The sequence below is a fragment of the Strix uralensis genome, chromosome 3 (assembly GCF_047716275.1).
Source record: "Strix uralensis isolate ZFMK-TIS-50842 chromosome 3, bStrUra1, whole genome shotgun sequence".
NCBI lineage: Eukaryota > Metazoa > Chordata > Aves > Strigiformes > Strigidae > Strix > Strix uralensis.
This window is the reverse complement of record NC_133974.1, coordinates 127432206-127456861: the sequence shown is the minus strand read 5'-3', so window position 1 is coordinate 127456861 and position 24656 is coordinate 127432206. Positions and strand designations below refer to the sequence as shown.

The 24656-nt window shown below is 42.9% G+C and overlaps 1 protein-coding gene across 4 annotated transcripts; it reads right to left on the bottom strand.

Moving 5' to 3' along the window:
- Positions 1-572: 572 nt before the first annotated feature.
- On the bottom strand, positions 573-23585 carry PLEK (pleckstrin). Of its 4 annotated transcripts, none has more exons than XM_074864353.1 (11): positions 23384-23585; positions 19947-20053; positions 19468-19636; positions 15668-15823; positions 10398-10579; positions 9039-9130; positions 8095-8279; positions 6321-6425; positions 4536-4619; positions 3321-3390; positions 573-2457 (listed from the first exon to the last, which is right to left on the bottom strand). In XM_074864353.1, exons 3-11 carry the CDS (start codon positions 19513-19515, stop codon positions 2318-2320), a joined length of 1062 nt encoding a protein of 353 aa, XP_074720454.1. In that variant the 5' UTR covers positions 19516-19636; positions 19947-20053; positions 23384-23585; the 3' UTR covers positions 573-2317. The 4 variants fall into 4 exon arrangements, with proteins under 4 accessions (XP_074720454.1, XP_074720453.1, XP_074720455.1 ...); XM_074864352.1 differs by having other exon boundaries at positions 19947-20050; XM_074864354.1 differs by having other exon boundaries at positions 19468-19633; positions 19947-20050.
- Positions 23586-24656: the final 1071 nt, after the last annotated feature.

Here is a 24656-nt window from a genome sequence, read left to right as displayed (position 1 = left end):
CTGCTGGTGGCATTCAGGTACCTACTTTGATTTTCAAAAGCACTGCCATGAGTTAGGAAACCAAGTGTCTTTGAAAACTATCCCCATAATAACCCTGGTCACCAGTCCATCCCTTGTGAAAAGCTTATCAGAGAGAAGGGTCTGTGAAATTTACTGTTTTTCTTGTCGGGCTGACAAGACTGACTAGAGCACATTCACCCTGGAATGTAAAGCTAATTACTGATGTCAAGAAATGCATGAGAACTCGACTAAAAAGAATAACAGTTTGGAGTCACTGCCAGTACCAGTCTCAGGCAAATGAAAGCACTTACAGCAGGAAATGTAGGTAGAGTGGCATCAGACATACACTTCCAATCTTCCCCTTTCTGCCAAGAAGCAGACACCTACAAACCCTTGTGATCTATCTTCAAAAGAACTACCCATCAGGTTAGAAACACTGCTGATACAGTCTGGTACAAATATCAGAGCTCTTCCACAAATGCCCTGACTAGCATCATCTACCAGAGAAAACACCGTTCATAGGTGGGCAGCTGTACCCTTGACTGGACACAGGGAAAAATGACGAGGTCAAAGACTGGTAAAACTTTTTAGTTTTATTAAAAATCAGCAGTTGCATCCCTCCTTTGCTAAGCTGGGCAAGTTTCTGTTGTTTGGTTGTGTGAGGTTTTTTTTCTATTTTCCTGTGCCACAGGGCATATTTGGGTGAGTTCTGAAAGCAAAAATAAGCAGCAACCACAAAGCAATTATCAAGGAGGCAGGCTGAGCAAACAGCCTATCTTTTTGCCATGAGTCTTCCTTCCTCAGAATGACAGACCAGGCTTCGGCGATCCTGTCAGCTTGTGTGAGATACAGGAAATGCCTGCCAGAACCCGATTTCCTCTGGATGTCTTAAATGGACGTGATGATGAGGTCCCTGCCAGCCTGCTGCCCCTGTAGGGATGTGTTTTCTTTATGGTAAGCAATATTAAGGCAAAGGACCTTCAGGCTCATTAGCTCAGATACAGGCATAATTAAGCAGAATTGAAAAGAAGCTTTAACTCCAGATTCATGTTTAGACTGAAGAGATCTGAATAAGAATTCTTAAGAATAAGGCACCTTTTTAGATCTACGAACAGAATTTTAGTAGTTTTTAAGTTTACTTGCTCTCAGAAACATCACTGTGCCACAGGAGTCATCTACACACAGAATCTTACATTAACTTTCAACTCCTGCTTCAAGTTTAAGATTTAGAAGTTTGATACACAGTCACACAAAAATTAAAGATTGATGAGGTAAACTGACCCTGTCGAATAACAATGTTTATTTCAGTTACAGCAAGCATAAGGTTTCTTTTATGTTACTAAGGCACAGAACCGAGGACCGAGTATGTTGCTGGAGATTAAAAAAGAGAAAGAAGAACCTAAACTTCAATTCAAGTAACCAACCCATGGATCCTTCCTCTTCTCCTGCAAGATTCTTAATTCAAATACAAGTCAAATACAGCAGTACATGACACCCTGGCAACTGCTTTGGAGATCTAAATGAAGAGAAACAATGGTCCTAGAGAAGATTCTTGTTGAGAAATTTAGCAAAGGTCAAAATCAGGTGATAAAGAAGTTGAACTGAGATTGCTTCATGTTTGAAATACCGTGGGAAGAGACTTTTCCTACATGGAAGCTCATACCGCTCTCATTGAGTTGTACTTGCTTTTTGCATGGTGCCTCCATAGTCATTTGTATTCTTCCCTTCCTTAACACTGCAGGATTATAAAGGAGTGGATTAGGTTTCCAAGTGAGTTGACTTCTTTCCTTAAATCCATGGCATTGCTTGTGTAGGTGAACAAGGCAGTAGAAAGATCACTGGCTGGTAAAGAAGAAAGTGTAAAGTTTGTCTTGGGAAGACTTTGAAATATCTGAAGATACTGAACCACAACATAGGCTGAATGGTAGGTGACTAGTTGAGTTCCTCACAGCCAGTGACGTGACTCTGTCCTTTGTTAATGGTGAATTCTCATTATCAGCTGTGGCAACAGGGAAAGGTATAAGGTACAGCCTTCCCAAGGGAGACTGATTACTCTAAGAAGCACACACTAATATGGCATGTTCTATGCTATAATTTAGTAAAATATTTAGTAAAATATTACCATAACACAAGTGGAAAATGTTAGTTTGTTAGTGCCCACTATAGAATTGAAACTTACTATGGACCCTCACCCCCACCCTCAAGCCTTAGAATGCCTTTCTGAATGATTTTGTTTTCTCTTGATGAAATGCCAAAATTCCTGTTTTGTTTTGAGTAATGAATTTCAGTTGTCTGTCTTCTTGCTGGGAGATCATCTTCATTTTCCAGTCCTAGCAACTGCCTGAATTGCTCTGATCCACTCTGTACGCTCTGCAGATGAGGCTGCTTGCAAGTAATAGTGGATTTCATTTGCTGTGATGATTTCAAAGAGGATGTTGTCAACATCATACTTCTTGGCTACAGGGAAGAAATGAGGAAGTCAGCTATGAGAGACTAAAATCTTGTATTTACAATGTTTCTTCCCTTACACACTGTAAGGGGATTTTCTTCCTTCCTACAGCTGTGCCTGATCAGGCCTTCGCAAACAGATTGCAAGATTGGGTCCATGAGATAGGTCTCTCTCTTGGAGAAACAACCCATGAATTTTGCACATTTCACCTTCAAGAGTCTCTTGAGTTAATTAATCTCCAATCATGGAAAGATCTGCAATCCTGCAGACAGGTCATATTCCCCAAACCCTCCCGTGCCTTGCCAGCTACAAAACCAAACTCCGGTTGTTTTCATGTCTGCCCACACAGCCTACACAGGTGCTGAGGTGCCAACAGACCTTCTTGCTGGGTATGATAGTCTGCCTCTCCCGTGGAGAGGAGAATGCACAGAATGAGTGTTTCTTGTTCCTTGCAGCAATGCTTAACCATTGCTCTTCCCACAGCTTCTAATTTTGGGAGGGAACAGAACATGAACAGTAATAATTTTTTGGCATAACCATTTCTAACGTAAAGCTTCCATCCCAAAATCGTCAACTAAAAAGAGCAAACTCAGCTTACTTTGTCTAAGGCCAGTTATCCTAACATAGGGATGGCGTCATCCTTTTGACGAGTCTTTTCTAAACAACTGACAAAACACAAGATTCCCTGTTGCTACCTTTACCACAGTATCTTCCTCCAGTAATTAAGACAACAATAGAGAGACTAGTTACTAGAAGAATTACTGAACCATCACACATAGATTGCTTTTGAGGAAAAGCCATTTGTGATTTCAGGCAGATTGAAAGATTGTACTAAAAAACTTATTACACAGCTCATGCAATGGTTCCTTACAGTCTGGCATATCTTCCACTGCTGTCACCACGCAGCCTCTCAAGTGAATTGCTCCTAGTGGTTCTTCTCCCTGGTGAGGATGTAGAATCAAGATGAAATGCAACACTTCTGAAACTGTTCACGTGTTAATATCTGGCTACAACTCAAGAATGAAAACAAAAATATTTGCTGACTTAGTATGTCACCTGGGAAACCAGGGGATCCTCAGTCTGTGTGTGACATGGAGGGTGGGGGGTGTGGTAGGGGGGAGACCTGAAAATAAATAGGAAATCTCTTTTGGGATTTGGAATTCAGGATTTGCAGAGTATTTAGCATGTCCTGAACAAAGGTACAAGAAGAATATAAGCCTGTGCCAACTACAACCTTCCTTTTGATGTCACAGTGAATAGAAAAAAAGATGAGACAGAAAAAGAGTTGAACTTAGAAGCATTCTTGCCAAGTAGCAGGAGCAGCTATACCCTTATTTACAATGTGGCCTCTTGTGCACTTCAGGACTGTGATAGTCAAAGAATGGGTGAAGACATATTTTTATTGGTGTATATTTCAAAGAAGCAGTCCCTATAAGCTGACACACCTCAGCCCTTTGGGAGGGGAAAGGCAAGCTGGGACCAGGGAGGTCAGAAACTCCTCAGTGTTGATTCTCCAGTGTGTCTAGGCTGCCTCTGCCAAGGGGGACAGGCACAGCATAAAGCACCTGTAACCCACAGCTGCACAGCTCCTGTAGCAATGCAGGATGAAATAAAACCTGTGAGCTGAATCCACCTGAATGTCAGCTTTTGGGGGGCAGGTTTTGCCTGTGGCAACGCTCCTTCCTTTCTTAGGGCAGAGTATGGCCCATTAGAATTACACAAGAAATGGAACACCATGTCTCAGCCTGACACAGAAAATACCTCAATTATAAACTGCAAAATGTCTGTATTGTGTTCATTTGCACTTATGACCTTGCTCATTTTAATCAAGTGAGGGCACACATTAATTCTAATCAATCACAGATAAGAGGTGAGAGCACAGTTCAGTGTTAGCTGCTCCCAGGTAGCCCCAGAAACCAGCCTTCAGTCTGCTTTTCCAGAGGATGGCTAGGCCACGTGAGCACAAACAGCCCTGCTGTCCTGCTTGGTCTTCCCTATCACACATTCTCATGCAAATACACCATTCAGATATTTCTACAAAGCATTATCTTTAAAACAAACAGGGAAATAAACAAATGTCTCTTACTCCGGCAGGATCATAGTAGTGAAGATACGCAGGGTCCTCTCTCAAAACAAACTTTCTCACTTTCCAGTTCTTCCTCCGATGTCCCTAGGAAAATTCAAAACCAGGAATGTCGTGAACTCCTTTGCCTGCAAGCGCTTACAGTCAGCTTACCCACACATGAGAGAACAGGCAAATACAAAAGGGGAAAAGCTGAATATTTTGGACAGGAAATATTCACTGGAGTAGGACTTGAACCTAGCCTTTCTGCATCCCACTGTTTTACACAACCAGGCTATCACACGGCTTTCTATTTTTGATTTTTGTACAAAGCAGAAGAGCTTCAACATGTGAGATTCCCCTAAACACTTCTCATAGTCTGGTAGTTATGACGTTCACATGAGGTCTATCAGAACTGGGTTTAAATGTTTGCCAGAAAACATGGCTGCAAAATGTCTTGCAGGAAGGTACCTTGAACTATTGGCAGGAATGAGCTGAAGGTTCTTCTATCCCTGCGAAGACAACAACAAAAAAGGCTTATCTGGCTTAAGCACCTGGAGAGGGTTCATGGCTGAGAAGCTCAAGCAGAAATAACACCACTTCCAATATGGACGTAGATGCATCATTGTCTGTTTTCAAGACTGAAATGATGGATGGGGAAAATCTAGATCTGATGAAAGCATTCTCAGCAGAAACAGTGACGCTTCCAAGCAGTGATCACAACTGGTCACTGAGGGTGACCAAATGCAGACTAACACTGGTGGAATGACATGAATCACTTCCTCCCAGCATTTCAAAATATTAATTTCTCAATTAGCTGTGCTGGTCGCAAGAAAGGTTTTACTAAATAGGCAGATGTGAATGTGACAGGGTAAAAGTTAGCAGAAAGATGTGTGTCTAATTTCTTCCATTGCTTTTGAGTAGTCTGACTGAGCGAGAGAAACACAAGCGAGCACCACCAAAAAGTTCTTAGGAACTCCTAAGGAATATTTTAACAGTGGAGGTTCAGACTTGATATTAGGGAGCATTTCTTTACAGAGAGGGTAGTCAAACACCGGAATAGGCTTCCTAGAGGCGCGGTCGATGGCCCAAGCCCATCAGTATTTAAGAGGCATTTGGACAATGCACTTACTAACATGCTTTAACCTTTGGTCAGCCCTAAAGTGGTCAGGCAGTTGGACTAGACAGATGACCATTGCAGGTCCCTTCCAACTGAACTATTCTATTCATTGAAGAATCCTGGTCTTGCCTTCAGCTCACTAATATCTGCTTGCAATGGCCTCAGAAAGTAAGGATCGTCCCATTATGTTCACCATATCACTTAAAGTTTTGCTAGAAAGGAAGGTATACAGTTATCTTCCATCTTACAGATGGAACAGGATCAAATATTAGTGACTGAAAGGAGACTCTTTTGCTCAGGTATGCTGAAAACGCCTGTGAAAACTGGCAACTGAATCCAGTTGCGGGGCCAGAAGGACACTGAACTGGCAGCCTTTTTACCTGAGTTCAGTTCTGCATTGTACCAATGACTTGTCACATCTCCTGCTTTAGCACTCTTTCCTAATTAAAACTATAAACTGTCTTATTTCATAGCAAGAGCAATAAACCTCGCAACATTGGGCAAAAGCCCTGCTGCCACGCTACAGCAAGCATTCTTTGTGCAAAGACAAGAGGGACAGACATGAAACCTGTCTAGTGTGGAGACAGCATAGGCTAGTTTCTCTCTTTAAAGCTTTTTGGTGTAAAAGAGTAATCTTGTACCCACGCAACATCATCCCAGTGACGGGATGGAACATGAGCAATACTGACCTGTTTCAGCAAGCATCCTTGTTTGACTACTATGCCTCTGAATTCTTCTTTCAGGACCACATCATCATCACTAGAATTTCCCTCGCAGAAAAACCCACTGTCTGGCTGCATGACCACAAGAGAAAATTCAGAAGTTACACAGCTGCTTCATGTTTATGTACACATACAAATCTGGCTTCTCTTTGGCTTGCTTTCACCCTGGTTTTTGCCACCCAAAAAATCAACCCTTTTACTGGAAAAACCTCCCAGTGAAGTTGAGAAGCGCTCCAAGTCACCATGGAAGCCTTTCAGTGTGAGGTAGGACTACACCAATGGGTCACAGGGCATCTGAAGAGAGCTGGAGCATCTGTGTATATCTCAGAGCCTCCATTCTCCGTGATTCTCGGTGTCACATTTCCTCCACGATGGACAGGCTGCCTCAATCCCATGATGTCACAGGTTTTTAAATGCACAGACAGCAGTTCATATGAAGCAATGCCAGCACAGCCAATACACTCCAGCCTAGCCATCCCTGCACCCAACACACCCTTCCTCTTCCTCCATCCATCACAACCATCTAGAATTTGGGGAGAAGAAATGCTCCATCCAGGATGTCTTCTCCAACAAAAAGAACTGCCCCTAGTTTATGAAATTTGCAATTTTTTTTTTTACAGCTGTGATGTTGTGATGTGTGCACTGAGCCCAGGCTGTCTCAGGATCCATGCATCATATCCATTCCACACCAGAAAACTGTGATGCTACTTACTGAAACCTTACACTGTTCCAGTGATGTAAATGCAGGTTACCATTTGTATGGCTTAGAGTAAATGTCTGTGCTGCCTACTCGTATGATAGCAAGTTGGACATTGACCTGCTGTGGCCTCCTGCACCACATTGGTATTGAATCAAACTGAAAACAAGCAGAGCACACATGGGCTGCTAGGAGAAGTGTCCCAGGTAGCCAGGAACTGGGATGGCCACACGGCTGCCTTCACCAGCAGTGGCTCTGCTTCCATTGCTGCACAGGTAAAGTCTGTGGGGCATATTCTAGGAAAACAAATGAAGTAATGGGATACACATTTTGCTGAAGCTGAGTGATTCTATGTGGTAAATAGAAACAGAATTGTATTATTTATGCAGTTTACTTGACAGAAGGCATACTTAGTTGTTAGCATAAGTTCATAAACCAAATATCCTTAAAACAGTATTTGACTGCGACTGTGATATTGCAAGTTCTTCAAGTCAATCTACAGAATATGAAGCAATAAATTGAAAAGGTTGGGTAAGTTACCCAGGACAGGTATTATTGGCAGATAGTAAAAACTTTTGCTTCTCTGCTCACAGGCAAGCTCTGTGTGTGTGTGTGTGTACACACACACACTGAGTCAGATTTGATGGCTCTGCACAAAAATGGGTTTGTAGCTTGTGCCACTCTGAAAAGCCCTATGATGATGAATTACTCTCTTCTCTTCCACTGAACCATCAGGGGAACTGATGGCTAAATTCTGGTCACTGGTGAAATTACCAGGAACAAAGTCTAATTTTAAAACAACCCAGCTTGATCTCAGCACTCAGTTCACACTTAGAAGGGTTCCAGAAAAAAAAAGTCCTGCTTACAAATATTAAAGTGAGCCAGTTCATTCCACGCACCATGTAGAGACAGACAATTCACATGGATCTCTCCATTTCTGTACAACCTTTCCTCCACGACTTAAGAAACACAACAAGAAGCCTGAGAAAAGCAGACCATCAGCAACTCTGGGATGATAAAAAAAAAACAGAATACAACACTCACAAAGTAATAGTAGGCGTCGCTGAGATCTAAGAAGGGGGTGTCTGACAGTCCCTCAGCAGCAGCCTTGGACGTATCCCCTGCAGGCTGCAGGTAGCCTTCACTCAAGAGGGAAGAGGCAAGCATGAGACCTTCTTTGCGATTTCGGATGGAGTTGCTAGACACCAGCCAGTCAATCACAGAGGTGCCTGTTTACAAAGGAATAAACAATATCAGCCACAAACCAAGAGAAACACGAAGAAGCCTAAAAATACACAGGCAACAAGCTGACTCCATCTATTCATCAGTCCCCTGAAAGATGTTCTTAGTGACAATGCAGAGAGCTGATCTGGAAAGGTGCCTGGGTCATGCAGTGAGGTACAGCCGATCCGACTGACGGCAGGGGCCAGTACGACTCTTGAACACTGTACCTGAGGGAGAAAAGAGCTGGGAGGGGATGCTGGGCTGAGCTGGGAAGCCTCGAGGGGGGGGGGGGGGGGGGCGGAGGGGAGTACAAAGGACAGCCAAGCCTGGAGAAGGCAGTCTTCCAAGCTGCTATGTTACTAACACAGTGCTGTCGAAACAGGGTGGATTTTGACTCTAGCACCCACAGATTTGACTTGGAGCAGGACAGGAGTTACAATGTGACATGGTTTGTTGATGAAAAATTCAGAAATGAATAATTCTTCTGGAGTTAAATGTTTCATGCAACTTTCTACAAAGATCTACTTCAATCTTTCTGGCACTGGTTAAATGTCTTCCTCCTCTCTTGCTTACCATGGCCATAACAGAACACTTTTTCAAGCGTCATCCTTTAAGCACCTCCTATGTTGGTCAAGAAAACATCTGCCAGGCTTCTTCTCAAACTTCTCTGTGCTCTACAGAGCTTAGAGCTGTTTCATATATCTTTAGTCTCTCGGCCCTGTGCTCCCTTTATTGTACGGAAAAGAGGGACAAGATCTCCTTACCTGTAAAGCAGTGATTGAACACTTTTTTATCTTTTTCCAGCTTCAATTCCTTTATTCCCTTTTCAGGATCCTTCATTGAGAGGTACAAAGCACTGTGCATACAAAGAACCACAGAAACTGTTAGCAAATAAAAGGATTTAGCCAGTTCATACAATAACACCATTGTCATTCACGGGGTCTTCAAATTTTTCTGGTATATTACTCTCTCTGCAGAGCTATAGCATGGCTTAGTTTAATCTCTTGAAAAATGTACATTGCAAAGCCTTCAGGCCTCACTACATCACTGTCACAGCTGCAGGAGCAGATGGGGGGAGTGCACAAACAGCTCACCACACCCCCATATTTTGAGAATGGAACAACTTGTGGTGACTGTAGTGTGAACAGAGGAACACTCACTGCTGAGGCACTTTCACAGGGCCCCACAGCCTCCGTGCCAATAGAGGAGCTCACTGCCTTGCACTGTGTTTCCCCAAAGGTCTTTGGCCGAGCAGAAAAACTTGTCATTGTGACATCTCCAAAGCCTGCATGCTCTCAGAGACCCTAAGTAACCTCAGTGAACCCTGGTGTGACTTCCTTCCTCCCACGCGCTTTTCAGTTGCTTAGAACTCTAATTCCTTGGAGCTCCAGAATGACAAGAAGGATGAATATTAAATGTCACAGGCTAAGTCCTTTGGTCTGTTAGTCAGGGTGATCCTCTGCTGAAGCCTGTGAAGTCAGATTTAGTAGGATCTTGGCCCTGTGCAGTTTTACTGTCTTGTAAGCAGCACTGCAGGCTCATTTGTATCTTGGTATTTACTGCTCAGAGGCAAAAAAAAAAAAAAAGTTGTCCTTAATTTTTTAAAAGTACTGGCAAACAGATGGTTTCCTGTGTGTGTCCTTTATCTCTTCTTCTCCCTTTGCCAGTTCCAAGTTCTTTGGCAGGCATCACTCTCCCCTCACCATCCAAAAACTAGGCTAACATCAGTGTTTCTTTGGAGAGCAAACAAAAGGTTTAAAATATTTTTGCAATAAATTATATATTGTATAAAAATGCCTCCCCTGGAAGAATCACACTTTGGCTGGGATCTCCTCTTGCACTGCAGTGTGCGCAGAAATCTCCTTATCAGCAAAAACCTTTGATAAATAAGCATTTTTTGGTAAAAGATGATGTATTAAAAATGACCTTCCCGGTTCTGATGGCTAGCTCATTTCTGCCACTTGCTACGCTCTGAAACTGTTAGTCATGCAGAAAGGACTCTGAGTGAAACCAGAGAGGTAGCATGGACAGACATGCTCATAGCTCTTCCAGACTGAGGTTACATATCTGGCACACTGCCTGCAGATGGAAGTAAATGGGGGAGCAGAGCTATGACAACAAACCTCAGGTTGATTGTTTCAGGCAGTCTGATAGACTTTCTTGTGGATTTTCTGGCAAACCTTTGGCCTCCATCTATGCAACGAATTGCTTTCTTGATATCTCGTACCCAGGCATCCCTCTCCTCCAGGTAGGCAGCTTGAAAAAAGTGGTCCTGCTGCTTGGCCGCAGTGAGCTTGAAGACAAACTGGAATGATAAATTATGTTTTTTTAAAAGTTATTGTGGTGTAGCCAGTTGGGCACGATTAACCTCGTATCACCAAGACATACAGTCCACCTGTGCCTAAGGGATGGTGGAAAATGCCTTAGAGCCACAGTTAAATTAAAAAAACCCTGAAGAGAAACATGAACAGGCAGTGCAAATAACTGACTCCTTTTGTTATTTCCCTGAGAGCGATCCTTACATTGTCAGTACAGCCAAGGTGAGTGGCACTGATATAGCTGCTGATTTTAAGTTTTGCTGGGAACTTCAACACAGCCTAAAGGCTGAAGTGCCCAGCCCCTGCAGGATTACAGGGGGCATAAATTTGTCTTAATCTTTATAGAGATGTGGTCAGTCTGAAGGAGGAAAAAAAAACCACATCATGTTGCTCAGCTACTGATTCACAAGGGGAGAAAAGATCACAGTCACATTGGAGAGTAGCTGAACACATTTGCAGCCTAGCAAACCTTTAAGGGCTTGGTAGGGAGGTGATACATCCAACCCTTGGCTACACCTTATGACTACTACCTATCTAAACACACCAGTAACAATGGAAAGACTGTATTTCCCAAAAATGAGAAAAGATCTTTTAAAGGTAGTTCTAAACAGAAAAAAATAACACCAACCTGAAAAAAAACCCCACAAAGTTCACACTGTATGATCTCATTTTCATCCAGTGACCTTTTGGATGGAAAAATCTGGATCTAATTACTCAGGCAAGAGGGTTTCCACTTCCTCTAAAATACAGTTCTCCATAAGTGGAACTGTCATTTATTCTGTAGTTGTATTAGAATAAATACAACAGGTTCTGACTCAGCAGGCATCTAAAAATGACAGGCTAATTAGCAAGCAAACAGCATGGCTTTTTGAGGGCAAGTAAAGCAGAGACTAGTGTCAAAGAGCAGAGTGTGGTGAATCTACAGCAATGAAATCAAAACACCGAATGAGTCTACCAAAGTCTGCGTTCTAAATGGCACATGAACATCCCTAAGACGTATCTTCCAGATTGTTGCCAATGGGAAAAATTCTGGCACCCTGAAATTGTGCAGAAGTCCCACTGACTTTCATGGAAGACAGATTTCAAACTTACAAAGCAGTGGGTCCTCAAAAATCCATTTCAGACAGATAAGTAACCATTTCTTATCTGACACTGTTCATATTTCCAGCAACACCCACCTTTTCTATTATGCAATAAAGAGCTACATCCTGAAAATCAATGTACAGTGCATATGGAAAGCAAACAGACAGATCTCTCCAAATCCAGTATCCAAGACCCAAGAGTCATGCTAACACACCAGATTAACGGAATCAAATAGCAAAGCAATAAAGCAAGCTTTTACCAAAGGGAAAATCAGCATTCTCCAAGCGCAAGAGCTGAGAAGCAACGTACAGTGAAATGCTCAAGAAGAGTTTTCATTTCCAGTACACAGAGGAGACTCTTTCTCTTAACTTCAGCTGTTAGAAATCTAGGCCACTGAGCTAGACATCCAGGCTTCCTCTGAAACTGGTGAAGATGTTGGGTCTCCAGTCCTAGAATTGACCAAGTCTCCCTCTGATCATGTGTATCTGTTCGTGCTGTTGAGAAAATTAGACCATTTGACTGAACTAAACACCAACGTCTTAAATAGTTTAAGTTAGGACAAATGAATCTGACTATGAGCAACCATACATAATAATGCTATCCACAGGAAAGCCACGGGGAAAGCAGAGAAAGCACAAGTATAGCAGAATTAACATCACATTAAGCGATGATCAAACTTCAGATTAAGAACAGCAAACAGTGGTGAATGCATTTTGAAATAAAATATCAAAATATGCAGTTGCAGCCTTGTCTGAACAGGCTATATCTCTGTTTAACAAATCCAAGATTGCTTCCTTTCCCCTCAGTACCTGCTTTTTGCAACTGATTTTGTAAACAAAGCATATTGGTGATGTGCCCTGGGGTTTCAAGCTAGGCCCTGATGCAGATACACAAGCCAGTTCAGAAAGCTGAAATCTAACCAGATGAATATAAAAGTCTGCTCATGGCTCAATAGTCCCTGCTCCAAACTGATCCCAGGTGAGTGAGGCTGGACTTAAAACTGACCTAATAAGAATTATTCCACTTTTCACCCTACAGAAGTCCTGTCCTAAAAATATACTTTCATTTCTAGCCATATCAAGTAAATGTATGCAAATCACTATGAACCAGAATAGTTCCCATAACAGGAAGAACTGTGTATTTTGGCACATAACCAATGAGAGAAGGCAGGATGGAATGGAGAGACATTGGATTCAGAAGTATAGTAAAGCTGAAAAACGTAAGATACAAAAATCAAGATACCACATTTTCAAGGAATACAATGTAGAAAATCAGGTTTAATCGTATTGGGCAGTAACTACTTGTAAGAACAATCCCAGTAATGGCATTGCTCACATGAATGAGCACGTTGCAGTTTTGATTGTTTGAACAGTGCAAATTTTAGGAGAAAATACGTCTCCAGGGCTATTTGTCTATGGACTTACAGAACGATCTCACCAGCTCAATAAGGAGGATCTGCTCCAACACCTGCTGTAGTCATTTGGATCGCTTCCTCTGACTTCAGCAAACTCTGCATCAGATCTTACTTATGAAAAAGTGTTTTGGATGCCTCAACCCCCAGGTCTGAGATCCTTCCTTTTTTCTTTATTCTCCCTCAGAAAAGGCCCCAGTAAACTCATAATGTCAAATGAAGCATAATGTAAAACTCATTGCAGTCAAAGGAACAATCCTCAAAGACTTTATCACCCTTTGATACAGATGCAATGCATCTTCTGCAAACTGGTACATTCTCAGGCAGCCCTCTGGGCAGGTGAGGATTCCTCTCACTCTGCCTTCAGCAGACATCGGATACTTCAGACCTCTCTGACAAATCTTGCCATGCAACTGTTTGGAATGTTTTGTGAGAAAAACTTCATTTCTACATTTATAATGTAGGATCTGTGATACTCTTGAACATAGTACCCTTCTCCCATGCCTTATACCTCATGTATAGAGTAAGGAGTGCTGTGCTGAGACTTGTTAATTAGATAATGTAGGAACATGGTTTCAAATCAGCAGAATTAGAACCAGATGTGTGCAAATATACTTAATTTCTGTTCCTTTATTTGGTTATTTAACGTTCCCGCCCCATCCTCTAGTCCCTAGATGTAATTATGCTTCACTTTTATTATCCATGGTTTGCAAAAGATGTAAAGCCAAGTGCTGTAGGAAAGAGATCCCAGGCAGTGCACTGAGACACAGCCCATGCTGGCTGAAGCAGAAGGTCAGATCCAAAGCCGCAGGGGTTAAACAGTAAGATTTGCCCAGCCGTGCCCAAGGGTGGCTCAGGCAGGAGCCCTTAGCAATCAGGAAGAGTAAATGGGCTTGCCCAGCAGTCAGTCTCAAACCCTTCTGAATCAGTTGGACAATCGCCCCTATCAGCTCAGGGATCAAAAAACCTGTGATGGGCATGGGGTGGGAATGCATGATCATACAATTCTTCCAGGCATGCTAATACAATCTCCTTCTGTAGACAACTCCCAGTACCTAGAGAGATCGAGGAAGAGCAAGCAGCTCTTGATGATCCTGGTCTGGGTGGGATTTCCAAGGTAATGGTCCTCTAAAACCTTTTGTTCCCAGGAGAAGCAGCCATCTACAACTTCTTTGACTCAGCCCAGGGTTAACAGCAACCTTTATTCTCTGCCCCATCCTTTTATTGTACTGCCTCAAAGAGAGCTTTTAAGTTAAAAGCTCCATTTTCTTAACAGATCTAAGTCTAAAACGACTCCATAAGAATCAACTTTTTTTTTTTTTTTTTAACATATAAATATGGAGTCTGCACAAAGAAGGGAAAAAAAATAAACGAAAGAAGAAAGGAAGGAAAAAGGAAAGCCAGCAAGTCCAAACCTGACACCAGGGGATGCTGACACCAGGGGATGCTGACGCCACTTACCACAAAACCTGAGGACAGGTATAATTCTCCTCACTTTACTCATACAAGAAAGTAGACACTTGCTTTCTCATGCGCTCTCTCACACTTTCTTTCTATTTTTCTAACGCTCTCGGAGACTTCTATCTTTAGTCACACATCCTTGTGGTAAATTTCTTTAAACTGTCATTGGATAATATTCCACATTCTGAGGGAACCCTTTGTCAGAGGAATTCCTGCGGGTATAATGCCTACTTGATGAAACTGAGTTGTTGAAATAACAAATGCCTGATTAAAGATATGATTCTTCACTCATACTAGAAATCTTGTTTTACCAACAACTATTTTTTGGGCACCCTATATCAAAATATGTATGCTTGTACATTTATGTTTTTGTATTTTCTGTCAAATAAGACTCTGAATTTGTGAATATAGTGATCTGTGTGTTTTACTGGGAACTTACTACCCTCAACCTTAGAGATCCCAAATGTGTAGACAACATTTGGACTACTTTCTCTAAATCAGTTTTGGTTTTTGCTCTCTCTCTGAGTGTAGATGTGACTCTTAGTCACTTGCAAAAGCCCTACAAGTAACAATGCAGTGTGTGATTAATACAGATTGCATGAATGTGAAGCGTATGGGGTCAGTTACCAAATGGTAATAAAAAGGTTTGGAATTACAGCTTTACTTGGGCATCTGTGTCACAGCATTTATCTCCTTCCTGTCTGAGCAAGCCAGCTGTTGCTCTTTGATGATAAGTAAATGTTTCCACTGCTCATGAAATAGTTTCCCACACCTTTATTCTGTGGCAGCTACATTTATATTTGATACAGGAGTTGCACCATTCCAGCTAAGTATCCTCACAACAATATAATTTAGCTCTGCTCTCTGACAGACTCAGACATTTAAAAAAAAAAAACAAAACACTTTCTGAATTGCTCCTCTTGAAGTATCCTGAATTTTTCCTGAGCAGTCAAACTTTTCAAATATTACACAAGTCCAAGCCTGCTTGTAACCTTCTAAGACAAGTGAGAGTTGCCACTAGGATGAGTGTAAAGAATCTGTAACCACCAGCCTTTTGCCCCTTCAGTGCCTCCAGGAGTATAAGTATACTGTCAGTCATTGTTATAAAAAAAGTACTTACCATTCTTTTGCCAAAATCTTGGCATGGGCTGTTAATAGAGCTTCCTTTTAGTGGGACCATCCCTTTGGGGCTGTTGTCAGCCTTCCGCTTGTAGAATTCAATTCCATCTTCTAAGAGCACGACCCACATTGGCTTCCAGGTATTAAACATGCTGCCCTGCATCAATAAACCACTGTGTATATTATGCTCAATAAATCACTCTTCACATGATAACCACTGAAGATATGACCTTCCAGGGAGTGTCTGACTGACACTAAAATAACTATAGTTAGTGTCTCAAGGGGAACATACCCCAACCGCACACATCTTACTATGCAGCTAAAAAAAAATTGTTGTTATTCTTCTGACGACCATTAATTTCCCCTTGTAGTCACTCCAGCCATGAGTTTTTCCAAAATCACATTGCCTGCCCTGGCAGGTGTTTCTTTTCAGTATCACTCAGTCCCAACCACTGGCTTCAAGAAAACATAGTGGCAATATTATGAATAATCCTCAAAATTTCTGGATGTGAGCTGGCACATTAGGACTGCCTCATTAATTTGGGCACCCTGTGCTGTATTTAGGACTTGATGCTCCAATACAATCTGTCGTTGAGACTTGATTGTCTAATAAGAAAGCACACATCTCAGAGGATTTCTAGATATAAAAGAACAAACTGTAAGAGTAATGAATGGCTTAAGGGCCTGAGGCTGCAGATCTCCAGCTGCTGTGGTGAGGAATCGAAGTGCTTCATTTCATCTTTTAAAACTTTTACTTCCTATTCCTGAAACACAGCTGTTAGATGCAAGAAATACAGAGATAAAGACAGGGCTGGATCCTACATACAATGAAACACAAAAACAAAACTTTCAGGGACTCAGAGAGGAACAACCTGTTTCTCAACAATTAACCGCTAAAATTACTAAGACTGCTGCACTCGAGCTAGACAACCTCTTTGGTCCTGCCTGCAACCAGCTTCAAAAGTGGTCACAATCCCAGATAGCCAAGTGATTTACAGCTCAGCCAAATGAACATTTAGATATGCTGAATACCAGCAATTCCTTTGAAGCGTTACCAAAGCACAACCAACATTTGTGGGCCCCAAATCAGAGGCCATCCTTCAAAAATATTAGTTTCCCTTGCTCTTTCTGTTACAAAGAGAGACCTAAATTTAACCTCCCCCTTCTACAACTCCACCCACAGCATCCCTGTCCTCCTCAGACCATGGTGGCTGAGCAGTGCTAAAGCTGCAGACAGAAGCAAGGCAGCCACCATAGTGCTGTGCAAATGGCTTGTTTTGATTTGTTAAACCAGAGAACTGGGCACAGTCAGTAACATTTGCATTTTGTATTTCTGCAAAAGTGAATGGAACAGAAACATGCCGAGTCTTTTTTTTTTATTTATTCCCCAAATGAACCCTTTGTCTGTCACATCCTTTTTTGCTGCCTTACCTTCCAAGAAAGGCCTTTTGCACTCTGAATCAGACCTTATGTTCAATTACAGGGTGGGGAGGGAAACCTGTCAGCCAAGATCTTAAGAGCAGGACCTGCTTCCAGCCTCTGCAGCCATCACTGAAAGCAGAAGGTGCCCCACAAATGAATGCTACCTTCCAAGAGAAAGTCACGGCCCTGGGGGCTCTCTGGAAACCCAGCTAAACAGGGAACTACAAAAAAGAGAGTCTCATCTGGGTACCACATACGGGTTGCCTGCTGGTTTCTTCTGATTTATTTTTTTTAAATAAGCCATAAGAATTTACCATTTTTTGAGAGCCCAAATTGACCCACTGGTTGATTTTCTGCGAAGAAATCAATCAAGATCATGAGCCAAGACAAGAACTGTTGAAATTTCCTTTTGTTTGTGGGCTTAACACAGGTTACAATACTTCTGCTCATAAACAAGCAAGTCCAGTACTTCCTGAACACCAGACTCTGACATGCTCGGCCAATGGAAGCCACCACAGAGCAGTGTTAAGACTGGCAGTCTCAGATCCACACCATCAGCAAACCCAAACATGGTCACATTGGTCTCATCTAAAACATTTCATGAAAGACAAGCAAGAAGGATGCTGGATTTGATTTTCCTGGACTAAAAATCAAATTGTCACACCTACTCCAAAGACTGCAGATGCAGATGGGTATTCCCTGAATTACTCTCTGAAATCATTAGCCATTTTAAAAACATACACAACTTCCCTTCAGTAGAACAACTTCTTTTTATAATATCTGCAGCACTACAAGAATAGAAAATTAGCTCTTATGCTCAAAAGATGACACAAAGTCCCCAAAATATACTAATAGATGTTTAAGCTGACCTAAATCAACACTGAGGTCTGAATCCACGTTTACTGGAGGTCACATCGTCCCAGCTAAAGCACTGACCCCCAAGCACAGCACTGTTTCCCAGCCTAATGTAAATATCTCTGCAAAGAGAGCTGGTGCATGGATGACACCTTTGGGAGGTCAAATTCTTGGTTTCACTTTACATAAAGGAGAGGAGAAGAGTACATAATTAGCAGGTAAGGTTAATCAGGAGCATGCTTGTCCTTGCTGGAAGCTCTGATTGTGGAATTCATAGCAACCTCACTGATGGATCAAACAGCTGGTACCCATCTGATCTGTATCTTCTGCTCCTTTTGCCCTCCAGCCCTTCCTCTAGCACACCGCTGCTCCTCACCACCAGCATAAGCTCACTTCTGTAAGGACAGAGCCACCTAAGAGGCTGTTCTAGGAAACAAGCACAATTTCCACTTCCCTGTTGCCATTGCAACAGCACCCAACAGCAACTTCAGTAGTACCTGCACAGAGAGAGTTTTTGGGGACCCAGCACCCCCAGGAATCTGAGGGACTGACACTGCCACATCTGTATGCATCTTTTCCCCAGCATACCCAGCCAGGCACACAGTTTGGGATTGTCCCAGTGTCTAAGTTTCCAGCCATTCCCCTGTCATGGAGGAATATAGATCATGAGTCACTTGCTCTCTATATCAGGCCATTGGAACTAGAGACCTGCAATCTGCACAGCATGAATTTGGCTCTCTCCTTCCTCATGACAGCATCACTGCAGCTTTGCAATTACTCTCTTCCTTCCAGTGTCAGTGGAAACAAGACTGAGGAGCAGCCTCTTCACAACACTGGTCCCAGACTAAAGATCCCTCCAGCCAGCTGTTCTAATGAGTGACATCCTCATTTTGATGAGCAGAGACACCACAAGAGAGAGCTCCTCTCTTGCTCCAGGACTGACACTATTTAGTTAGGCTGCTTTAAACCAGACTGATCTCACAAAGTATTTAAATGAAAGCCAAGGCCTTATCCTACAGGCTCTACCACAAAAGACTCCAGAGCAGAGGTTGCTGTGGGGCAGCTACTGCCTTCCCAAAGAAGGCAAGTGCCTGTGGCCCCACACACTGTCTCCAGGCCAAGGTGACCTGACCTCTTTAATGTCACAATGCTTCCTTCATGTTTAACTCAGCAATTAAGTGCAATCGAGCAGGCTGTGGCCATTTCAAGCTGTGACCTGTTTTGCCAAGCTTCCACTAAGGGCATTAGGTTACTTAATAAAAATATGAATCTTTTGATCCAAAGGTACATCTGAAATATGTGCAAAATGCCTTATGAAGTATTTTGACAAGATATAACCGCTATCAAGTACCTCTATAATCACTAACACCACATTGTTTTACTGCTCAAGGAATTCTGTTCTTTTGCCTGTTCTTTTTGGAAGAAATTATTCTTTTTTAAAAAACTGAAGTGTGTTCCCCTACACCTCCCCAACATGTTCAGAGTTAGCTTCCTCCTCCACACAGTCCAAAACTGCCCACTTACCTTCTTAACCAAGTAGCCCTCCCTTATGCGCATTGGTTCTCGCTCCATGTCTCAGGCAATCCTGCTCTCAGGTCTATCAGTGCTGGCAGTTAAGTTCCTCTGGCAGCAAAGTCCGTGGGCTGGCGTTTTTACAGTACAGCTGTGTCACTTTCACAAGTTCCTCTGCCTGCTAATCACATGAAAACAAGCCCATTTCCTCTTACAGAGTAAGAGATAGGGAAACGCAGAAGCACGTGTGTATTTATAGTTTGCCTCTGACAGAACAGGCAACAGCCTGACAAAATGCGTAACTGTATCAAATACAGCCAGCCTTGATGACAGAGTCCTGGGAAACTAAATAAGCATATTAGTGCCCATTCGAAAGAAATCAGGCCCACTCTGCAAACACATGAACTCTAGCAAAACAACAAACAGGGCGGCATGCTGTGTTGCTGCTTGGTGCGTGCCAAGAGGATCTCAGAGAGAGGTTTCCAACTCACCGGTTCTGTCACTTCATCCCGTCTTTGAAGTCTGACTCTCAGTGGGTGAGCACGTGGGGCCTGGCAGTGAGCTGGAGGGACCTCACTTAAAGATGATGCGCCCTCTGCTGATACAAGAAATTTGTTTATCAGACTTAATCAGGTTTTGGAGTTCAATGCTGGGGCTTCCCAAAGAGGTCAGCTGTCAAATAGGCATAAATGGATTAGACCAGTGCATTACATAAAGTGCCGCAGAATGTCACTTTCTATGAGCATCTTTGACTTGCTGCAGAGTTCATTTGGATACAGTTGGTGTGAGTTTCACTAAGGCCAAATGCCGGGTGCTGCACTTCGGCCACAACAACCCCCAGCAGAGCTACAGGCTTGGGGAGGAGTGGCTGGAGAGCTGCCAGTCAGAGAGGGACCTGGGGGTGTTGATTGACAGCCGGCTGAACAGGAGCCAGCAGTGTGCCCAGGTGCCCAAGAAGGCCAATGGTACCCTGGCTTGTATCAGCAATAGCGTGGCCAGCAGGGACAGGGAAGGGATCTTACCCCTGTACTCGGCACTGGTGAGGCCACACCTCGATGACTGGGTTCAGTTTTGGGCCCCTCACTCCAAAAAGGCCATCGAATGACTCGAGCGTGTCCAGAGAAGGGCAACGAAGCTAGTGAAGCGTCTGGAGCAGAGGTCTGATGGGGAGAGGCTGAGGGAACTGGGGGGGTTTAATCTGGAGAAGAGGAGGCTGAGAGGAGACCTCATCGCCCTCTACAACTACCTGAAAGGAGGTTGCAGAGAGCTGGGGATGAGTCTCTTTAACCAAGTAACAAGCGATAGGACAAGAGGGAATGGCCTCAAGCTGTGCCAGGGAAGGTTTAGACTGGATACTAGGAAGTATTTCTTTCCAGAAGGGGTTGTTGGGCGTTGGAATGGGCTGCCCAGGGCAGTGGTGGAGTCCCCATCCCTGGAGGTGTTTAAGAGTCGGGTTGACCCAGCGCTGAGGGATCTGGTGGAGTTGGGAACTGTCAGTGTGAGGTTAATGGTTGGACTGGATGATCTTCAAGGTCTTTTCCAACCTTGATGATTCTGTGATTCTGTAAAAGATAAGGCAAAGCCATAGTTTTCCAAAAATTGATATATACCAGAGTCACAGTCCCTTCTTTTCCATATAGAAAGAAGGGTGGTGGTACATGGGAGGCAATAAGGAGGCTGCTGCATTGCCAACAGCAAAGTATCTCTCATGCACAAGACTCCAACTCACTTTTACAGCTGAGCCCATTCAGATACGGGTTGAGCCCATTCAGATACGGGTTGAGCCCAGAGATACTCCATCTGTCACCTCTGCCACTGGTAAAGATCTCCAAACAGAGACTTTTCCACAGACAGAAATTCCTGCTCTCCATTTGACTTTCTTTGTCTCAGCCCTTACTCAGAAGTATACAGAAGTCTGACAAGGTCTGTGATAGAGGATCAGAGGGTAAGAAGAGCCCTCAGAGACTTTCTCTAGCCATTCCTCGCTGATGCCTATTTAGTGGTTCTCCCAGATGAGACTCCACTCCTTTCTTGGTTATCTGTATTGGTGCTTCACTATCCCAACTGCTGAATGTTTCTCTTCACTGTCTGAATTCGGATTTTCCTTTCCAGACCTTTCTCAACTAGCTGCTGCTTAAATGACCCCCCTCCAGTCTCATCTTCAGGCAGAGCACCTGTCTGTAGTGGCAATCTCAGGCTATACACTTTGCAGTGCATTCTGCCCAAAGCACACCTTTTTGTGATGATTTTATGTATTATTAGGTTATTTGGATTTTGTTTCTAGAACCTACAGAGTCTCAGTACATTGTTCCTTTGCTCATGTCAATCATGCTATTGCTGTTAAAGGTCCTAGTTGCTGACCAAGCCAGTCATCCATTAGACAGTTTGCAAATCAAAGATTCAATATATGCTTTCCAATTCTCTGGCTGTCAAGTGTACTTGACATCAGCCAAAAGATTCTAAATTTATTAGAGAGACAGTAAGTCACACCTAGCTAATAAAAGCTTCACGCTCTTTGGAAACCAAGCTAAAAAGTGATCACTAATGTTTTATCACTAAAAAGTGATCAGAAAGCTTTGTGTCACATTTACAGTAAGGAATCTGCCTACCAGTCCCAAGGCCTGGAATGAACTGAAGATGCATCCCAGAGTTGAGATGATCTAACTGAATTTCTGTTTCTGTGAAGGCTCCCTTCATTTCACATAAGCCTGATAAACTTAGGAGCTTGTAGACTCCTCCTGTATAATGTCTTTTTTGGTCAGTAATTCCTTTTGCTTTAAGAAGGTGAATTATTTCCTTCTCTTCCCTTTCATTCCAGTGGTTCCATCTTTGGGAAAAGGTACATATATTTTTTTGCTCTGATTGGATAATGCAAAAATACAGGTCATAGACAACGGCAACTCGAATTAAATACCTTTCACTATAGTTAAAGTATCCCTTTTTTAGCTGCCTTGAGGCCATAATGCTACAGAGCCTGGTCAAGCATTAGAGACAAAGAAGTCACTCACAGTTAGCTCTTCCTTCTGTCTCTACCCTGTGGCCCCTCAGACCTGAGGAAAGGAAACCCCTTCCCCAGTGGAAGTGCTTATGGGGAACAAAGACAAAAGAATCTGCCAGCATTTTCCTCCCTGGAGGCAGCCTTTCCACAGCTTTTCCTGCTCATCTGCTCCTGCTGATTTGTGCTGAGTCAGGATGACAGGGCCCTGCACAATAAACTGATGATATGAAATGTCCAGGGACAGATTATCTTCAATAGAACATCTGTATAACCTTATACTAAAAAGTAGTTTAATCTGAACAGAAAAGGATGCTGACTCCACACTTTCGCAAAAGCTCAGTTTCTCATTTACCTGCATGAAGAGCCCTTGGAGGTGCGAAATGCAATTCTAGACACAGTGGCACCAAGCCAGTGACTCCAGAATTTACCATGAGCTACTTAAGGAACTCAGTGTCAAAGCATAAAATTACCTCCATCTAATATTAGTTGGAAACAACTACTTTTATAACACTTCTTTCCTCTATATTGTTTCTATTTCATCTTCAAAGCTCAGCTATTCCTTTTGTCCTTCTAGCTTACATGTCTGAAATAATCCTTTTCTTTTAACACTGAGGCTTGGTTTCATTTATCACCATTCATCACCACAGGGGAATCAGCACTTTCTCTTGCCCCAGGCAGAAATGTGCTGATCAGTGAAATCATTCATGTGAAGCAAAATGTTCCTTAACCATACAGTGGCCACGGCAGGTGTGAGGGATGGCCTGGACTGCTCATGCATGTCCTCTTTATGCAGCCATTCCTAAAGAGCAGCACCAGGCATAAGAGAGTGGAAAAGCTGTATTTCTTCTAGCTCTCCACAGAGGGGAGGATAGAGCTTTGTCTGGCAGAAAGGGAAAGTAACCTGCATTGTGGAAACCTGCCACAACTCACCCTGTTCTCCCCATTTCTGTCCTTAGTAGGTAAAGGTGCATGATGCTGGATTAGCAACATTTGTCACAATAGCACAATCTGCAACAGAGCTCAGTATCTTAGTTCAGTTTGCTGGCAAGTGATCTGTTCTTGTACAGGAGATCTTGCTGCCGTACTTCCTCCAAAATTCTGTTTTTTTTCTGCTACTTCAGGGTCCACCCCTGCAAGCATTTAAAAAAAAAAAAAGTGATCAACCACATTTATCTGAGCAAGGGATCTAGCTGAGAGACTGATGGGCGTTTATACCGAAAATTGGAACCATATCTTTGCAAATAAACGTGTCAGCTGCAAGGAAGACAGGCGGTTTCTCAGCTTGTTACTTCAGCTTCACTGCTCTCTCTACGAGCCTTGCAGAGCTGCTCTTCAAACACGTTTGCTGCATTGTAAATGCCGTAAGCCCGCTCCATCTGTAACACAGCACGTGAGTTCTCCATAAATATGCATCTCTCCAGCAAATCAAGCTGCATTTCCAGGGGAAATTAAATCAAATGCCCAATGTTCAAAATGATTGGCTACATGGGAAAAAATAATATGCACAAGTGGTTTGCAAAGGTGATAGACTCAGTCCGGCTTATAGTTCAGTAAAACTCTTTCTCACTTCTGCGCAGAGGCAGAGGTCTCAAAAGAATTACAGTATTAAATGGAGAGCTGGCAGGTGCAAGTCTCAGCACAATTCACTCCATACGGAATCACACATATGACTATTTTTAGCAAGCGAGAGATTGTGGCTTTGGATCCACTTCTCAAAAAGAAACCCAAACCCGGAACATTTCCAAATTTAGCACTGTGTTAGGAAAGGAATCAAAGAGGAGCAAGCATGAAAAGACTGTTACAGGTATTGTCCATGTCACCTTGGAATCTAAATGCTGTGGGCTGGCTGCCATAAATGAACCATCTTGTTCTGACCTCAGGCACATTTTATATATTTAATTATTGTGGAGTTATGCAGCAGGATTAGTGCATTAACTATAAGTGGGAAGGACTGCATAAATGATAATACTGAAAAGCTTATGCAGTTAACATATTATCATGCATAGAGAGATCACATTGAGTGGATGCAGTCGAGAAACCAAATGGTTTCTAGAATGTTTCTAGAATGTTTTCTAGATAAATTCGACCAGCACAAAGCATAGGCCATGGCTTATCTGCATATTAACTCTGGCTTTTCATTGGATGCATCCTACCTCACCTGTGATGCACTCACCTCTCCCCTGCAGTAGTCCCCCATCAGTGA